General features: G+C 40.1%; 1 protein-coding gene across 4 annotated transcripts; it reads right to left on the bottom strand.

The window, feature by feature from the left end:
- Nucleotides 1–1,562: 1,562 nt before the first annotated feature.
- LOC147491732 (uncharacterized) lies at nt 1,563–10,190 on the bottom strand. 4 transcript variants are annotated; one of them, XM_086568818.1, is made up of 10 exons: nt 9,580–10,190; nt 9,339–9,467; nt 9,124–9,216; nt 8,346–8,470; nt 7,528–7,618; nt 3,528–3,676; nt 2,871–3,371; nt 2,696–2,783; nt 2,474–2,608; nt 1,563–1,786 (listed from the first exon to the last, which is right to left on the bottom strand). In XM_086568818.1, the coding sequence occupies exons 4-7, from the start codon at nt 8,447–8,449 to the stop codon at nt 3,173–3,175; spliced, it is 543 nt and encodes a 180-aa protein (XP_086424944.1). In that variant the 5' UTR covers nt 8,450–8,470; nt 9,124–9,216; nt 9,339–9,467; nt 9,580–10,190; the 3' UTR covers nt 1,563–1,786; nt 2,474–2,608; nt 2,696–2,783; nt 2,871–3,172. The 4 variants fall into 4 exon arrangements, with proteins under 4 accessions (XP_086424944.1, XP_086424943.1, XP_086424942.1 ...); XM_086568817.1 differs by lacking the exon at nt 9,124–9,216 and having other exon boundaries at nt 9,339–9,480; XM_086568816.1 differs by lacking the exon at nt 9,124–9,216.
- Between the last annotated feature and the right edge of the window lie 4,383 nt (nt 10,191–14,573).

Genomic DNA, 14,573 nt, shown 5'->3' with positions numbered 1-14,573 from the left:
ATGGTTCTTTACAGCAACGTCGGGGTTCCGAGAATCCGTTCCTACATAATCGAGTGAATGGTAAGAATGTTAGGCGCTCAAGAGGTGTATGAGGAGAAGTACTAGAAAACCCCAATGTATCATGATAAGTGTCACAATGGTTGGTAAAGGAGCGCCTTTTTCCCGCACGCGATCGCATTCCAAAGAAATTTAATAATGCAAAATCATTACGCTTTACTCTGCAAGACCCGCAGTAAAATGGAGGAGGGGTTTGGTTATTTCGAAGTCTTAGATGTGCCGAGGACATTATGAGCTACCCATTGGATCACGAGATAATTGGTTCTTTTGCAAAGATCACCGATAAACAATCACGGTTTTTCCGGTTGTATTCGCCGTGAAGGATAGTTGCAAAACATCGGATGCCTGGATATTATCGAAAAGGTGAATCCTCGGGTGTACTCCTTGGTTTGTAATAGGAATTTGAAGTACCTCAGAGATGATTTCCATAGTCAATTCATGCTCACATCCGTTAGCACGGACAAAGAATTGTCCGTTTTGGAAATAACCACTTTTATAAAATAACAAGACCAATTCTCTGGAATAAAATGATTGCTTATGGTGTAAAAGAGGGTACCATCCTCGACGTAATATTTCAATGTAAAAAAAAGGATGAAAAAGACCATTTTGGAAATTTTCCATAAAATTTTGCTCGGGCACGAAACTACGAGTGAGGGCCATTAAAGATGGAGTGGTGAAGAAAAAGATTATTTTGAAAAAGGGAAGTTAGATTTTTGAGGTGTCTATCCTTGTTATAAATAGGCACCCATCCAAAAATGTAAAAGATAATGCTTCGAGGTGTCAGCAGTAGTTAGACCACGTGTATCTTCTAAGATATCGCAAAATGGATGTAGTGTGGATGAGAAGAATGGGGCATGTGACAAGGAGTGCCTTTTTTTTTTTTTACACTAGAAAAGTAGAAGGACAAGGAAAATGTAGATATACTATCACAATAAGATGTAAGAACGTACAACGGTATGGAAACACAACATAATGATACGAGGAATTAAATACAAACCTAAATATTAGATAGAACTATATGCCACCACTACACCAAAACAGCTTTTTGTGGCCTATTAGGTCATTAAATAATATTTTGACGCCAAATAAAGGCCACAATTTAGGCGTCTCAATTTGCGTCACAAAAATTTATGACGGCATTTTGGCGTCAGTAATTTGTGACGGCATTTTGGCGTCAGTAATTTTGTGACGGTATTTTGAATTTGTGACGGCATTTTGGCGTCAGTAATATTGTGACGGTATTTTGAATTTGTGATGGCATTTCGGCGTCAGTAATTTTGTGACGATATTTTGAATTTGTGACGGCATTGTGGCGTCACAAAATATATTTTAGAAAAAAAAAAAATAATTGGTTGCAATACATCCACCGGTGGATATATAGCAACCAATTATTATTATTATTATTATTATTCAAGATGCAACTAGCCCTAGCCACCACCGGTTGCTATATGAACTAGCCAAGATGCAATTCTTTTAAAAAACAGTCAATTCCATAAAATACACAATTACACCGTCAATCCCATTCAAGAATAAAACATTCATTCCATCACTCAAAATTATCAAGTTACTTGTAAACACCAAGAACTTCAATTTTTCAAGCGAAAAAGTACATTACATTATGCTTACAACTAGCTAGAAAGAAAGTTTTATTATTAGAAAGTGTCCAAATGGCAATATCAACCACCTCCATCCTTCAAGGTTGGCAACAAACAAATGTCACATGCATTACCTGTTTCATTTAACAAAAGAGTTTAGATAGACTTCTACCTTAAAATGTAACGAGAGATATATACAACAATAGGTTGACTTATACTAATTAAAACTAAGTGACATAGTTTCTAGTCTACCAAATTAGTAACATAGCAAGAAGGTAACCATGCCGCCACTAGGATATCAAAGAAGCTATAGGCCATTACTATTTGACAACACAACACTAATACACAAAAAGCACCTATGGGGAGCCTCTTTTAGCCCTAGAAGCTATATGAACAACAAGGTGACATATATACAACTAAACGGTCTTGCCCTCTACCTTCTAGTATATAGTCCGGGTGTCGTAAGACATGGAAACTAGCTTACATTAATAAGATGGTGTATCACACAATTTAATTTGCTTTTTCTTGTTCATTTTTATCCTTAAAACAAAATTTCATGGAAAGACACAAAGATCACATAAAGAATGTCCTAAACTACCATTGCCCCCTTACACCCTCCACGGCTAACCCGAAAGCACTAGTTACAGATTATGTGGTCCGGCTAGCGTAGAGACCATGGGAACCCCAAAGTAAAAGTAAACTTGGCAAAAAACTAAGCATAGAAGTAGCAACTATCGACTACAATTATCTCAAGAACAAACCCAAGAAAAACAATGTGTTTGCAACTAGCCATATATATCACCATACAAAACATTGCCTACCTCTCGACTTGCACGATTTCCAATATATACAATAACATTCAAATCAGGGAGCCACTTCTTAAACTCTTTCTCCCAGTTGGACAAAGTCGACAGTGGTACAACAACAAGAAAAGGCCCATGGATTTGTTGAGCATTCTGCAGAAAATTCAAAAGATATTCTTGAGAAAAAGAGGGTATAACTGAAGGTTAAAAGCCATATCATAAAGAACCTAAAGATCATACCTGAAGAAAACCTAGCATGGAAACAGAATGAACAGTTTTGCCAAGACCCATCTCATCAGCAAGAATTACATTTGTATCATTCCTCCAACTGTCACAAACAAACCACTGATTACCATATTACTAAGGATGTTGCTAATTACCTATACATCACTCCTGAAAGGTGGATATAGCATACCTGTTAACCAGAAAGTTTAAGCCCTCAAGCTGATAATCTCGAAGTTTTCCTCCTTTCAACCATTCAGGCTGTTCATCAAGCTTTCGAAGACTAGCTAAACAGTAGCGGAAAAGAAATTTAAAACAGTTGCCAGAAACAGTAATGCTATCATGACTTATGTACCAAAGGCTTTTGATACTTAGCCCTTCACAGAAGAACTAAACACCAAGGGCACTAGCAACAGGCACTAGCAGGTCCATGGCAGCAGCAGACACCAGCAACGACACCAGTAGCAGCAGCAGCAGCAGGCACCAGTGGCAGCATCAACACCCAGCAGCAGCAAGCAGGCACCCAACAGCGACACCACCACCACCACCAGCAGCAGCAGCAACAACAAGCAGGCACCCAGCAACGACACCACCAGCAGCAGCAGCAACAGGCACCAGCAGGTCCATGGCAGCAGCAGGCACACCAGCGGCAGCAGCAGGTTTCCTCGAGCTACTTTGTTCACTTAATGAAGTTCTATCTTCAAAAAATGATTATATTAGATTGACTTTATGCAAATAAAAGATCCATATGGAAATTTTGGCAAATTCAGTCAAAAAGACTTCTACATCGGAGTACCAATAAACCAGTAAAACTGAATAAAAAATAAATCACAAAAAATATTGCATATACCTGTAAGTGGTTGCATGCCAAATTCGAACAGTCCCATCCTCAGAACCTGTGATAATTATAGGAAGTTCGGGATGGAAACAAACTGCTGAAACATTGTGTGTATGGCCTTCTAGTGTCTGAACACAACTTTTGGTTTGGTAGTCCCACACCTGTTTTCCATCCAGTTTACCAGCAACAAGTTTTAAATTATACGGTTAAATTTAGGCAGATCGGGAGCCAAACCTTAGCAGTATGATCATCAGAACCAGTAATGAGATACGGCCTATCCCTGCCCGTGAAGTAATCACCACAGTTCACCCCTTTCATATGTGCATCTAAAGAAAAAAAATGTGGGTCGGACCTTCAAGTGCCCTTCGATCGTAGTTGCGAAGGAGTCGCACATGGAGGAAGGTTCCCCACCTATCTATAACTAAACTGGAGACTGGTGCCTATTGGAAACGGGTCTTATGGTGTTCACCTCTCCCATGAGGAAGGCAAAGTCCCGAGGAAGTAGGTCTCAAAGGGGGAAGGAAGTAGTCATTCCACAGGAAGGAGTCAGTCGAAAGTCAGGGGTCATTCTCAAGCGCCGAGTAATTCTAATTGAAAGAGTAACAATTGAAATAGGTTGCAAGAAGGGGTTGTTGGTTGTCTAGGTTGAATGTATCCTGAAAAAACAAACCTATCTTTGACAAAATAACCTCTTTTGGCATGCACAAGATGAGCTGTTGACGAGGATTGAAACCCTACTGAGCTTCCCTACTTCACTGCCTCTCCCTTTGGTCGAAAGTAAACTAACCTTACCTGTGTTAGAACTGAGACTGAGCAGATAGATAAAAGAAGCAAGCTACCTGGGCCTATTTGAAAGCTGATTATGAACATTTCTTTGACTGATACCCCGAACGAACCTCTTTCAAGTGATCAAAGAAGTCAAGTTGCTTATCAGGTTGCCTTCTAGGAGAAAGAGAGTGGTTAGGTGAGGTGCGAGGAACTTGCTTGAAACTTCGCCTGAGCTTACTGCTGGGGATTTAGGACAACTCGTTTACTGAGACCCAACAACGGTAGCTCGACAGTTAAGACAAGAAAGACGGTTGCCTCTCCGAAAAGGGTCCAGAAGGCCTACGATTGGAAAGCCTTCCCTTCCTTAGAATCGCCGGATTAAGATGAGACTTCGAGGATGCCCATGGAACTTATAGGATTCTTCTTTCGTGGGAGGCTAAGATGCAATCTGAGATGTAAAGGCGCAACAGCCTGAGCTTCTGAGATAGCGTTCACAGCGGAAATCTCCTCTCCTGGTCCGTTAGCATCATCTTTGCCTAATCAATCGTCCCGTGCGGATTAACACCTAAGAGGACGTTTCTACCCATGCTTGAAAGCCCTTAATCCCGTCCTAGATTCCGTTTCCCCATTGCTTTCTTAGCTGACTTACTTCTCGAATCGAAAGCAGGATGCGAGATTCTATTCCGACTAGACCCGTAGACCCGTCCGAGTAGACCCTGGATCGGCATAGCTACAGGACTTTCTTAGCTGACTTATCGAAAACAGGATGCGAACTAATTCTGATCTGAAAAGCCCGAGGAAACAAAGTAAGATTTTCTATTCCGGGATCGGCTTAGCTTTAGACCCGTCGATTAGACCCTGGCTTAGCTGACTTACTACAGAGTAGCGACTTCTGTTCTTATCTTAGCTGACTTCTAGAAAGCTGAAAGCAGAGACTCACTTTATTCCTAAACCGAACGGCTTAGCTACTACAGGACTGAATTAGCTGACTTCTCGAAAAGCCGAAAGAACTTATTCTATTCGATTAGACCCGTAGACCAGGCTTAGCTGACTTACTACAGGACATATGCCACTTACTTTTCTCATAAGTCAGAATATAGATGTTTTGGTTCTCATTCCTATCTTCTTGTTAGGATCGAACAAACACCGCTTCATTCCAGTTTTCAACTAATCAGCTTCAAGAGCTTTTACCCGATTTCCATATATAGGATAAATGACACTAGCTAAACAACTATGAAAGATACCACAAAGTAAGAAAAGGAAGAAAGAAAGCTAAGCAAATCCTATCTTGAAGCAATAGGTTCACCCGAGAGCCACTTTCGAAAGGAGCAACCATGACTCTTCCAACTAGAAAGAATCTGAAGCATCAACGGGCGGGAGATTTTTGAGAGAAGGGATTCGGCCACAACTTTAGGATTCAATGTTGCCGCGGCATTGTTGCCGCAAAGGTGTACCGATGGGAGTGGAGGGGAGTACCAGAGAGGAACGGTCTCTTTGGTATTATGAGTTCTAGGGGCGACTACCGCCTTTACGCCAATAGGGGGTTAGGACAAGGGACAGCTACCCTAGTACATCCTGCCAAAGAGATGGCTACCTTAGGGCTTTAGGACATATGAACGTTAGCGGACAGGGTCCAACGATCTAAACAACCAGGTCTTCCTAGGTTCCTATTAGTTGGGGTTCTCCCATAGTGGGCCATCCCAGAGGGGTAACCACTCCCATAGTGGTGGGTTTTCCCCCCGGGCTTTCCCCTATAGTGCAGCGGAAGCAAAGCAAGCAGGAGTAGGGACAATTTCAACAGCTTCATCTGTACCCAACACTGCTCCTGTATCTTGGTCAACAGAATCAACAACTTCTGCTGGATAGACGGGACTCTTGCTTCCGACTCAACTTCTCCTGCGACTGCTACTGAACCGACTAGCTAAGCTACCTATGAACGTCTCTGGTGATGAAGGTAGTGGTTGGTGGATGGACAGGAAGGCATGTTACTGATGGAAGTCTGCGGGTTGTCAGATATTAAAAACAGATGTACGTTGAGAAAACCAATATCAACAACAACAGATATGCTGTTAGGAGAGCATATCAACAACAACAACAACAGATATTAAGTAAAAGCTAATATTTTAGATCTTAAGGAGAAAATGTGTGCGGAGAATTCTGACAGCTCAAAAAGGACAGCACAAGTGTACAACACTGGTTATCTTGCAGGACTAATGCTTATCAAAAAACCAAAAAACATAAATAAACAAAGATCATCTCAACTGGTCAAATATCCATTATGAAAGAAACATTGAGCATGTCACAGAGAGATGGTTTTGGATTTGTACAATTAGAACAACAAACTAAAGAACAAGACGTTAGGATTACCACTAAGAAATAGCTTCCTATGAAATCTCACTGAAAAGAACAAAGACCCAAAAGAGACTAGAGTGACAACAGAAGACTGAAGGGTGAGAAAGCAACAGAAATAACAAAACAAGCTAAGAATCCAAAAAAACAATCGCAAAGATTTCAAAGATCATGTGGTCAAACCGTCTTCTTTGCTTAGGCATTTATGCCTAAGGCAGAAAATTTTCATTTCACATTCAGCCATGAGGAAAGACCTCAGACTTTCCCACACGTACCATAGGCTTTCTTGTGAAAAGCAAACATCTAGGGCCAACTACTTAAGGGCAGCAAATAGCATTCTTCTATCTATTTTACATGTGGCCCTCCATCTAAAAAGATTAAACATTTATCTTCTATCTATCTATTTTAAAGTAGGAGAGTTTATAAAAGTAGAGATATTATATATGATTAACAAATGGGAACGGAATACATGTGTAGGATAAGATATCCTACAAAACAAACAGAAATAAACATTGGACAGCTCCCATATGAATGTCCACTAGCTTGGAGAGTTTATCAATTGAAAAATGTCCCATAGATCATTCTTGGGTTATTTCAGATCAACGGCTTTCCCTCATTGTTGAGTTATCCTATTTCAACAACAAAGCCTGTTAAGAAAATTCTTTAATAGTTTAATCGAAGTTGCCAATGACTCTTTAGTGTAACTTAGCTCGAATATTTGTTTAAACTTTAAAGGTGAAATAAGTGGAGGGTGAAAAGTGTAACTCAACTATAAGGAAGACCTTTCATGTGATCTATGTTATAGTCCAATATAGTTCTGACGTCTTTTCCATGTTAAATTAATGTAAAAGAGTAGATGATCTTGCGTGGAGATCAAAATTAAATACCAGCCTACCAGGCAACAAGAGCATGAGCTTCCATGTGTTGAATTCCTACAATAGGTAGACTGAAGCTCCCAGCAAGTTCTCGAGCTTTCCGGACACCAACTGGAAAATATAATGAAGGTACTCAATCACATAGCAGAATTTCAGAGTATATCCTTTTGTAACAGTAAAGAATAGATTATATGGTAGAAGAACCAATCAAGATGAGTTCAAGTCTACAGCGGAAATAACATTCTATATCCCAGATTGTGTTATACGCTAACAGATATTAGAGCTGAGTCAAACACAGAACAATTGAATATGGTATGAGGCTTAAAGTACAGCTGAATATCTGATTAAAATACAAACAGTTACAAAGGAATCCATCTGCCAAGTAAGCATGGGTGTTCTAACAAACTTAGACATCCCGCTCAAGGGAAATAGTAAATGAATAACAAAACATGGCCAAAGGGCCACTTAAAACAACAAGATTACCTCACAGAAAGATGAGTTAGGCCACTATAAACAACATAAGGGGCAAGACTCAACATCAAGATGCTACTTGTGCAAAGCTTAATGTTAGAACCACCCATCACTTACATCATGGGTATGTTCAATTATTTGCTTATAAATACATCCAATTAAGTCAGAAGCAACAATATGTAGTCCCTACCCTCTTCATCCATAATGCCTATCTAGCAAAAGAGGTAGCTATGCCTAGGACTAATATAATGTTTCACCAATACCAATAACAAGCTATGCATACTTTTTGACAAACAAGCTAACATAAAAATTATGCAAATTGATAGTACAAACAAACTGCAGCACAAAGATTCAAAAAATAACTTACCACTGTAAACAACTACTCTTGAACCACTTCATTAAATTGGCATGTTGCCTTAATGGATAGAAGGAGCCTCCAAACCAATCCCCAAGATTTATATCAACCAACATAGCAAGAGATATCTTTTCTTCCTGAATAGAAAATTTATAAACCTAATTGAAAATTATGAGTTTATGCATCCAGAGTTACATAAGTCTAAGCACAACTGTATTACCAAATGAATTGAGTGCATCAAAATGGACATGACAGCTCCTTGTGAGGCGAAAAAATAAGGAAAAGATGAAAGGAAGTCACTAGCAAAATCTTTTACTACGTAGGATAGTCGTCTGTCATTACTCATGGTTAGTTTCTTCTTTTCATGCCAATGACCAACAACACAATGACAACAACAACAACCAAAAGAAACAAAAGAAAATCGCAATTAAGATATGAAATATGTCAAGCAAATACTCATTGCATCACTTGCAATTAATTACAGTGAAATAGTAGTAAATTCGAGACAACCAAAATTCACGAATAATACCAACACCCCATTTATTCCATAACTTATGTTCCAGACCACATGTTAATCCACCTTAAAAGAGCACAGTACATAAATAGATAGATACTAGTTGTGGATTGAAATGGGCAGGCGCATAATTATTATTGTCTCATTTTCCTATAAATGACTATGGTGTGAAATATACTTCACACCTGACTCCTCGCAAAGACGACTGTGGTGTTAGGCACGAAAGAATCAGATGGCTTGTTAATGTCAAGAAATAAATGGAAGAAAATAACTTACTGGAATTGATCAGCATTGAAAAGTACTGTACAAGATATCCAACCAAAGTTAACACTTCACTATCCAAACACTTTACCTTACTTGTGCGCCAAACTACCAATAGAAAAATATCCGAACATTGTTGAAATATTCAAGAACACATCTCAAACAGGTTAACCAGGTCGAATTAACAAAGTTAAAAACATATACATGGATCGAGTAAGCAGTATTTTTACCTAAAGCAAGTTATCAGTACACAGAGGTAGCTTTGTCTCCTGCTTCTCCATTTCTACGTGAGCCTTCTTTTTTTGCAACATCAATTCAATTAGAACTCAGTCTAATTAAACAATACAATCAACCTAAACCTGCAATATTGAACTTTGAGAAAAAGGGGGAGAAAAGAAGTATGAAAAAAAAAAGCAAAATATTATGCAAAATTTAAAATTGATCGAACGAAAAAGGGGAGAAAGAACTAACCCTCAATTCACTAGGTCGATCTGTTACCTCCACCGCTCGAGAGAATAGATGAGAGATTTAGGGATTTAAGGAAAATCAAAGCTTTTTCGGATGTGGAGGAGTAAGTAAAAATAAAAACTGACTTCCCCTGAAACCCAAAATTGAAATGGGTTATCATTAGAGAGAGATCTTTCGCTTACTGTCGATGGATGTGAGGAGTGTTTAGATTCATTGAGCGGTGGTTGAAGGTTTGAAATTTTTAGTAGGAGTGCCACTTTAATCGAAGGCGAGCATGGTTTACTCATCGGAACTGGAGAGGAGTGCCGGAGTGATAAAGAAGAGACGAGGTAGTTGGGAGAGATGGGAATAGATTTTTGAGTTGTAATTTATTCGAGAGAAAACACGGTCCCTCGGGTTGTAATTTCCTGTATTCTTAGACCTTCACGCTTGCTTGCCGTCACTATATTTCTCGAAACTCCTCAAAATTTAAATGAAATAATTATCAAATTATTGGTGATGGTTTTTGTACTTTAGTGACGCCTAAATGGTGTCACAAAATTCCTGACGCCAATTTGGCGTCACTATTGAAAAAAACCCAGTGTCACAAAAATGCTGTTATGGTGTAGTGCACATTAACAACATGACTATAATAAAACAATCGAGCATAAAGACTTGAGTAGCATATTCAATCTGCTGCTGCTCAAACTTTTCTAGTGCATCCATGAATCTTGAAACTTGGAGTGATCTAAAAACGTTTTTTAGAATAAGAAGTGTAGATGGAAGAATATGAAATGAGTGAATATGGAGGAAGAGTTGAACTTATTTATAAAAAGAAAGTTGCCGTTTTCTGACCGTTTTCTGACCGTTTTTTATGCGTTTTCATTATCGGTTTCTGAACGTTTTATAAAACGTTAGTTTACGTTAAAATTTGTTGTTTAAGTATGACATTTAAAATATATATTTATATATATGTATATAATTTATTATTACCAATATATGTTCCTACCTATATACTATAATATTAGATATAGCTCATATATCAAGATAGAAATTTTTAGTAAACAAACTACTATTAAGCTGGAAAATGCAAACACGTTAATAAAATATCTGATATAAATATTATACACGACCGGAAAAAATAAATCTAGCTACTGATGATCCTCCTCTTTGTGAGAGAATCCTCGGGTCATAGAAGAAGAACCAGAGTCCCGCGACGTCGCGGCAAGACGAGCTCCCCGTGGAGGCTAATCGCTCCCCGGATATCACCCAGAGTATCCATCACCGAAAGCTTGAATCGATGCTTTGGCTCGCCATGAACATTCACTGAACCGGTTTCGGCGGCGAAAGCATATTGTCCCTGAAATGCAATCATGGAAGCTCTCATTTCCTAATCGAATTCGCCCATGCTATCTCGTCATCAACTCATGGCGAAAGTGGTCATATCCGCCCTTAACTTCGCCCAAGGTACATCTCATCGATACCGACGAGTGTACATGTCTCTCGACCACCGCTCACGTTACGTAAGGCCTCTATGGGGTGGGTGATCTTACTCATGGCGATCTCATCAAAGTAGGGTGGGTGAGAGGTTCCTACGCTTAGCGTTTTCAGCACCTAGGTGCCGTGGGTTCCCAAAGGTCCCTGTATGCATTTCTTGAAGACAAGCATATTCTCATATTGTGGTATAGGGAGTAGTGGGGTGGTCGATTAAAACCCAGATTAATCATAACTTGCGTTACTAGAACGGCAAGAGGGGATGACCTAACAAAGTGGCATGTGTGATAATATCAAAAGAAAAGGTAACGATGCGAAGTTACCCTTTCATTCCCCGGAGGATCCGGAGAAGGTGGAAGAAGGTCTTGTTGATGTCCGGCTTCGAGGTGCCAATGACATTCAGTCCGACCATTGAGTCACGGCCGGTGGTTCCGTCGCGACCGAAATACCGATACGCCGATTTCCGGCCGATGTTGTACTCTCCCTCGATTAGCGTGTCGAAAGCATTAGGTCGTAAGTTAGTGGGTACACGGACCGCCGCCGAAGTCGAAGACGGGTCGACACGAAGGAATGCCCGTGATCCCCGGAGAGCAACACGTGTGACTTCGTGGCGCACACCCTCGACGGTGACCCAAAAATGGTCGCCATTAAAGCTCCCATTGTCGAGAATTTCATCACCAAATCCTTGGAATAAAGCCCTCCATTGGCATATAACAAACTCTCCCATCCTCTAGAGTGAATTTCATGATCAAAGAATGGAGCAAACATCCCGCTTTCAAACAAATTTCCAAAACAATTCCACACAAATCCGCTGTTTCCGCCATTCGGGTCTTAGGAGAGGATGGCTATTGATTACGATTAGGGGGGAGAAATGGGATGTTCTGACGGAAGGAAATCTTGGTCGGAGATGTGAGGGTCTCGCCATGAGACCTGGTTTTAGTGTAATGGGCCCCCTCGCGGCGAGACTAAATCGAGGGGCAAGATCCGGTTTTTTAGGGAGAAGAATGATGTAAATTTGATGCGTGTGTTCTGGTTTTTTGTGTTTAAATGGACTGAGAATTCGATATTTTGGTTGGGCCAAAAATTTTCCACAAGCCCAAATCAAGCATAAAGCCCGATTTAAGCCTAAAAAAAACTAAATGCTTACCCATGACTCGTTTGGACTTCCGAATTGAACGAATGAGATATTGAAATAATCGGCACAAAAAATGTTATCCAATTGTATGAGTCATCCTCAAAGGTCACAAGAGTTTTTGAAAAGAAGGAGGGTGTTTTATTTATAAACCAAGATTTTATTTATATACAAAGGAGATAAACGTGAAGAACATTGGATGTCCAAAAGAGTCACCATCTATAATCATAGACAACTGTCATGTCGGCCTCGAGCTTAACCCAATCCCGTCATCGGGTGGGCTTTACCTTTATATATTATGGGGTTAGGGGTAGGACGGTACCATCCTGGACCGTGCGCACTACGGTCTAATAAAATTGCCCTTATTACATACGGCTATCCTCAAACCGCCCCAAGGGAACTCAAAGTAACCAATTCTAGGGTTGGTCTGGTGGAATCCATTGCCCGTTTATGTTCCAAGTATGCGACATCCGAGATTGGACACGAATCTCATGTGCAAAACTTAATGCAAAGGGAAAAGGCAACAATATAAACATATTTACAAGATGAGTCTTTTAACGCCGATCCTCAAGAGGCGAATCGAAGTCTTTTAACGCCGATCCTCAAGGCGACCGAGTATGTTAACGCCGATTCTCAAGACGAATCCCAACCTGGGAGAAACGGCGGCGATGAAGATTATCCCGTGTAGCCGGTGTTAGACAAAAGTATACCTTAAAACCGGCTAGTATCGGATAGGAAGTCAAGACTCTAGACGTATGGGTGTTTTTAATGCATACACCAGCCCATCCTTCAAGCAAGACGCCGCTTACTTTGAGCAAAAGAACTACGACCATTCCCTATTCGCGGATGAGTGAGACTTACACCAAATGATTAGCTGAAGTTCAAGCGAGGCGCAGAGTAGAAAAGGAAAGAGAAGGAAGGAGGTGAAATTTTAGGTACCCATCGCTTTTCCGAAAAGCACGTTTTCTCGTGTTGCGTAAGACATTTATACTCGTTCAAAAAAGAGTTTTCGTGGACTAAGGTTCCGCGCCTACACAACCACACACTTCAAAGAACTTTGGAGATCATAAAATAGAAGATGGCCCAAATTTACCAAAATGGCGTACCTCTATATAAACAAGATTGAGTACGCCAAACGAAATAACTAGTCCGCGGTATAATCGGATCCCGAAGAAGAGTCCGCTTCAACATCCGGTGAGCGTAATTATGTGGTAATGTTTTAGGCGTTGTCCATCGACTTGAAATTCACTGTTATCTTTTGATTAAGCAAAGGGATTGCCCCATAATGTTTCACGGTGACCGACACAATGAAAGGACTGCACCATCATGTTTTCAATTTACCAAGAAAGATGTGTAATCTGGAGTTGTACAGTAAAACTTTTTGGCCAATTTTGAAATCCTTACGCAAAATGTGCTTGTCGTGCATTATTTTTATATTAGCTTTGTAGGATTTCGAGAGATCATAAGCATCACTCCGAATCTCCTCCAGCTCATTTAATTGCAGTTTTCGCTTCTCGCCTGCCTCGATGATATTGTAATTGAGTCTTTTGATGCCCCAAAGGGCACGATGCTCAAGTTCAACTGGCAGATGACAAGGTTTTACAAAAACAATGCGGTAAGGAGACACCCCTATAGGTGTCTTAAATGTTGTTCGGTATGCCCACAAGGCATCCGATAAGCGAGATACCAAATTTCTTGATGGGTTGATAGTTTTCTCGAAATAGACTTTATCTCTCTGTTGGAGACTTCCACTTGGCCACTCGTTTGTGGGTGGTATGGAGTAGCAACCTTGTGAGTAACTCCATATTTCTTCATTAAAACCCAAAGATTTTGTTACAAAAATGTGTACCCCATCACCGATGATAGCTTTGGGAACACCAAAAAACGAGAAAATGTTTTCTTTTACAAATCTCATGACAAATCTTATGGTCATTTGAGCGACATACAAGTGCCTCAATCTATTTGGACACATAGTCTACAAATTTCTAAAATGTATAGAAAACCTTGAGAAATAGGGAAGGGTCCCATAAAATTAATGCCCCAAACATCAAAAATTTCCACAATCAAGATAGGATTTAGGGCATCATATTTCGCTTGGTAATTCGACCTAGGTGTCGACAAACGAATGCAAGCTATGCAATGTTCGTGGTGCATCGCGAAAAAGAGTAGCCAATAAAACCACATTGTAACACCTTTGGCCACGTTTTTCTTTCCACTCGAAATGACCTCCGCAAGATTGTTCATGGCAAAAGATAATATCGGTCGGTGTGTTCCGGTCGGAATGCAAATGAATTTAATGAATTGGTCGTAACAATACTTAAAGAGGTAGGGTTCATCCCGAAATAATATTTCACAAATGGATAAGAACTTTTATGATCGGGGCGTGACCAAA

Source organism: Coptis chinensis, chromosome 6 (genome assembly GCF_015680905.1).
Source record: "Coptis chinensis isolate HL-2020 chromosome 6, ASM1568090v1, whole genome shotgun sequence".
Lineage (NCBI taxonomy): Eukaryota > Viridiplantae > Streptophyta > Magnoliopsida > Ranunculales > Ranunculaceae > Coptis > Coptis chinensis.
This window is presented reverse-complemented; position numbering and strand designations above follow the sequence as displayed.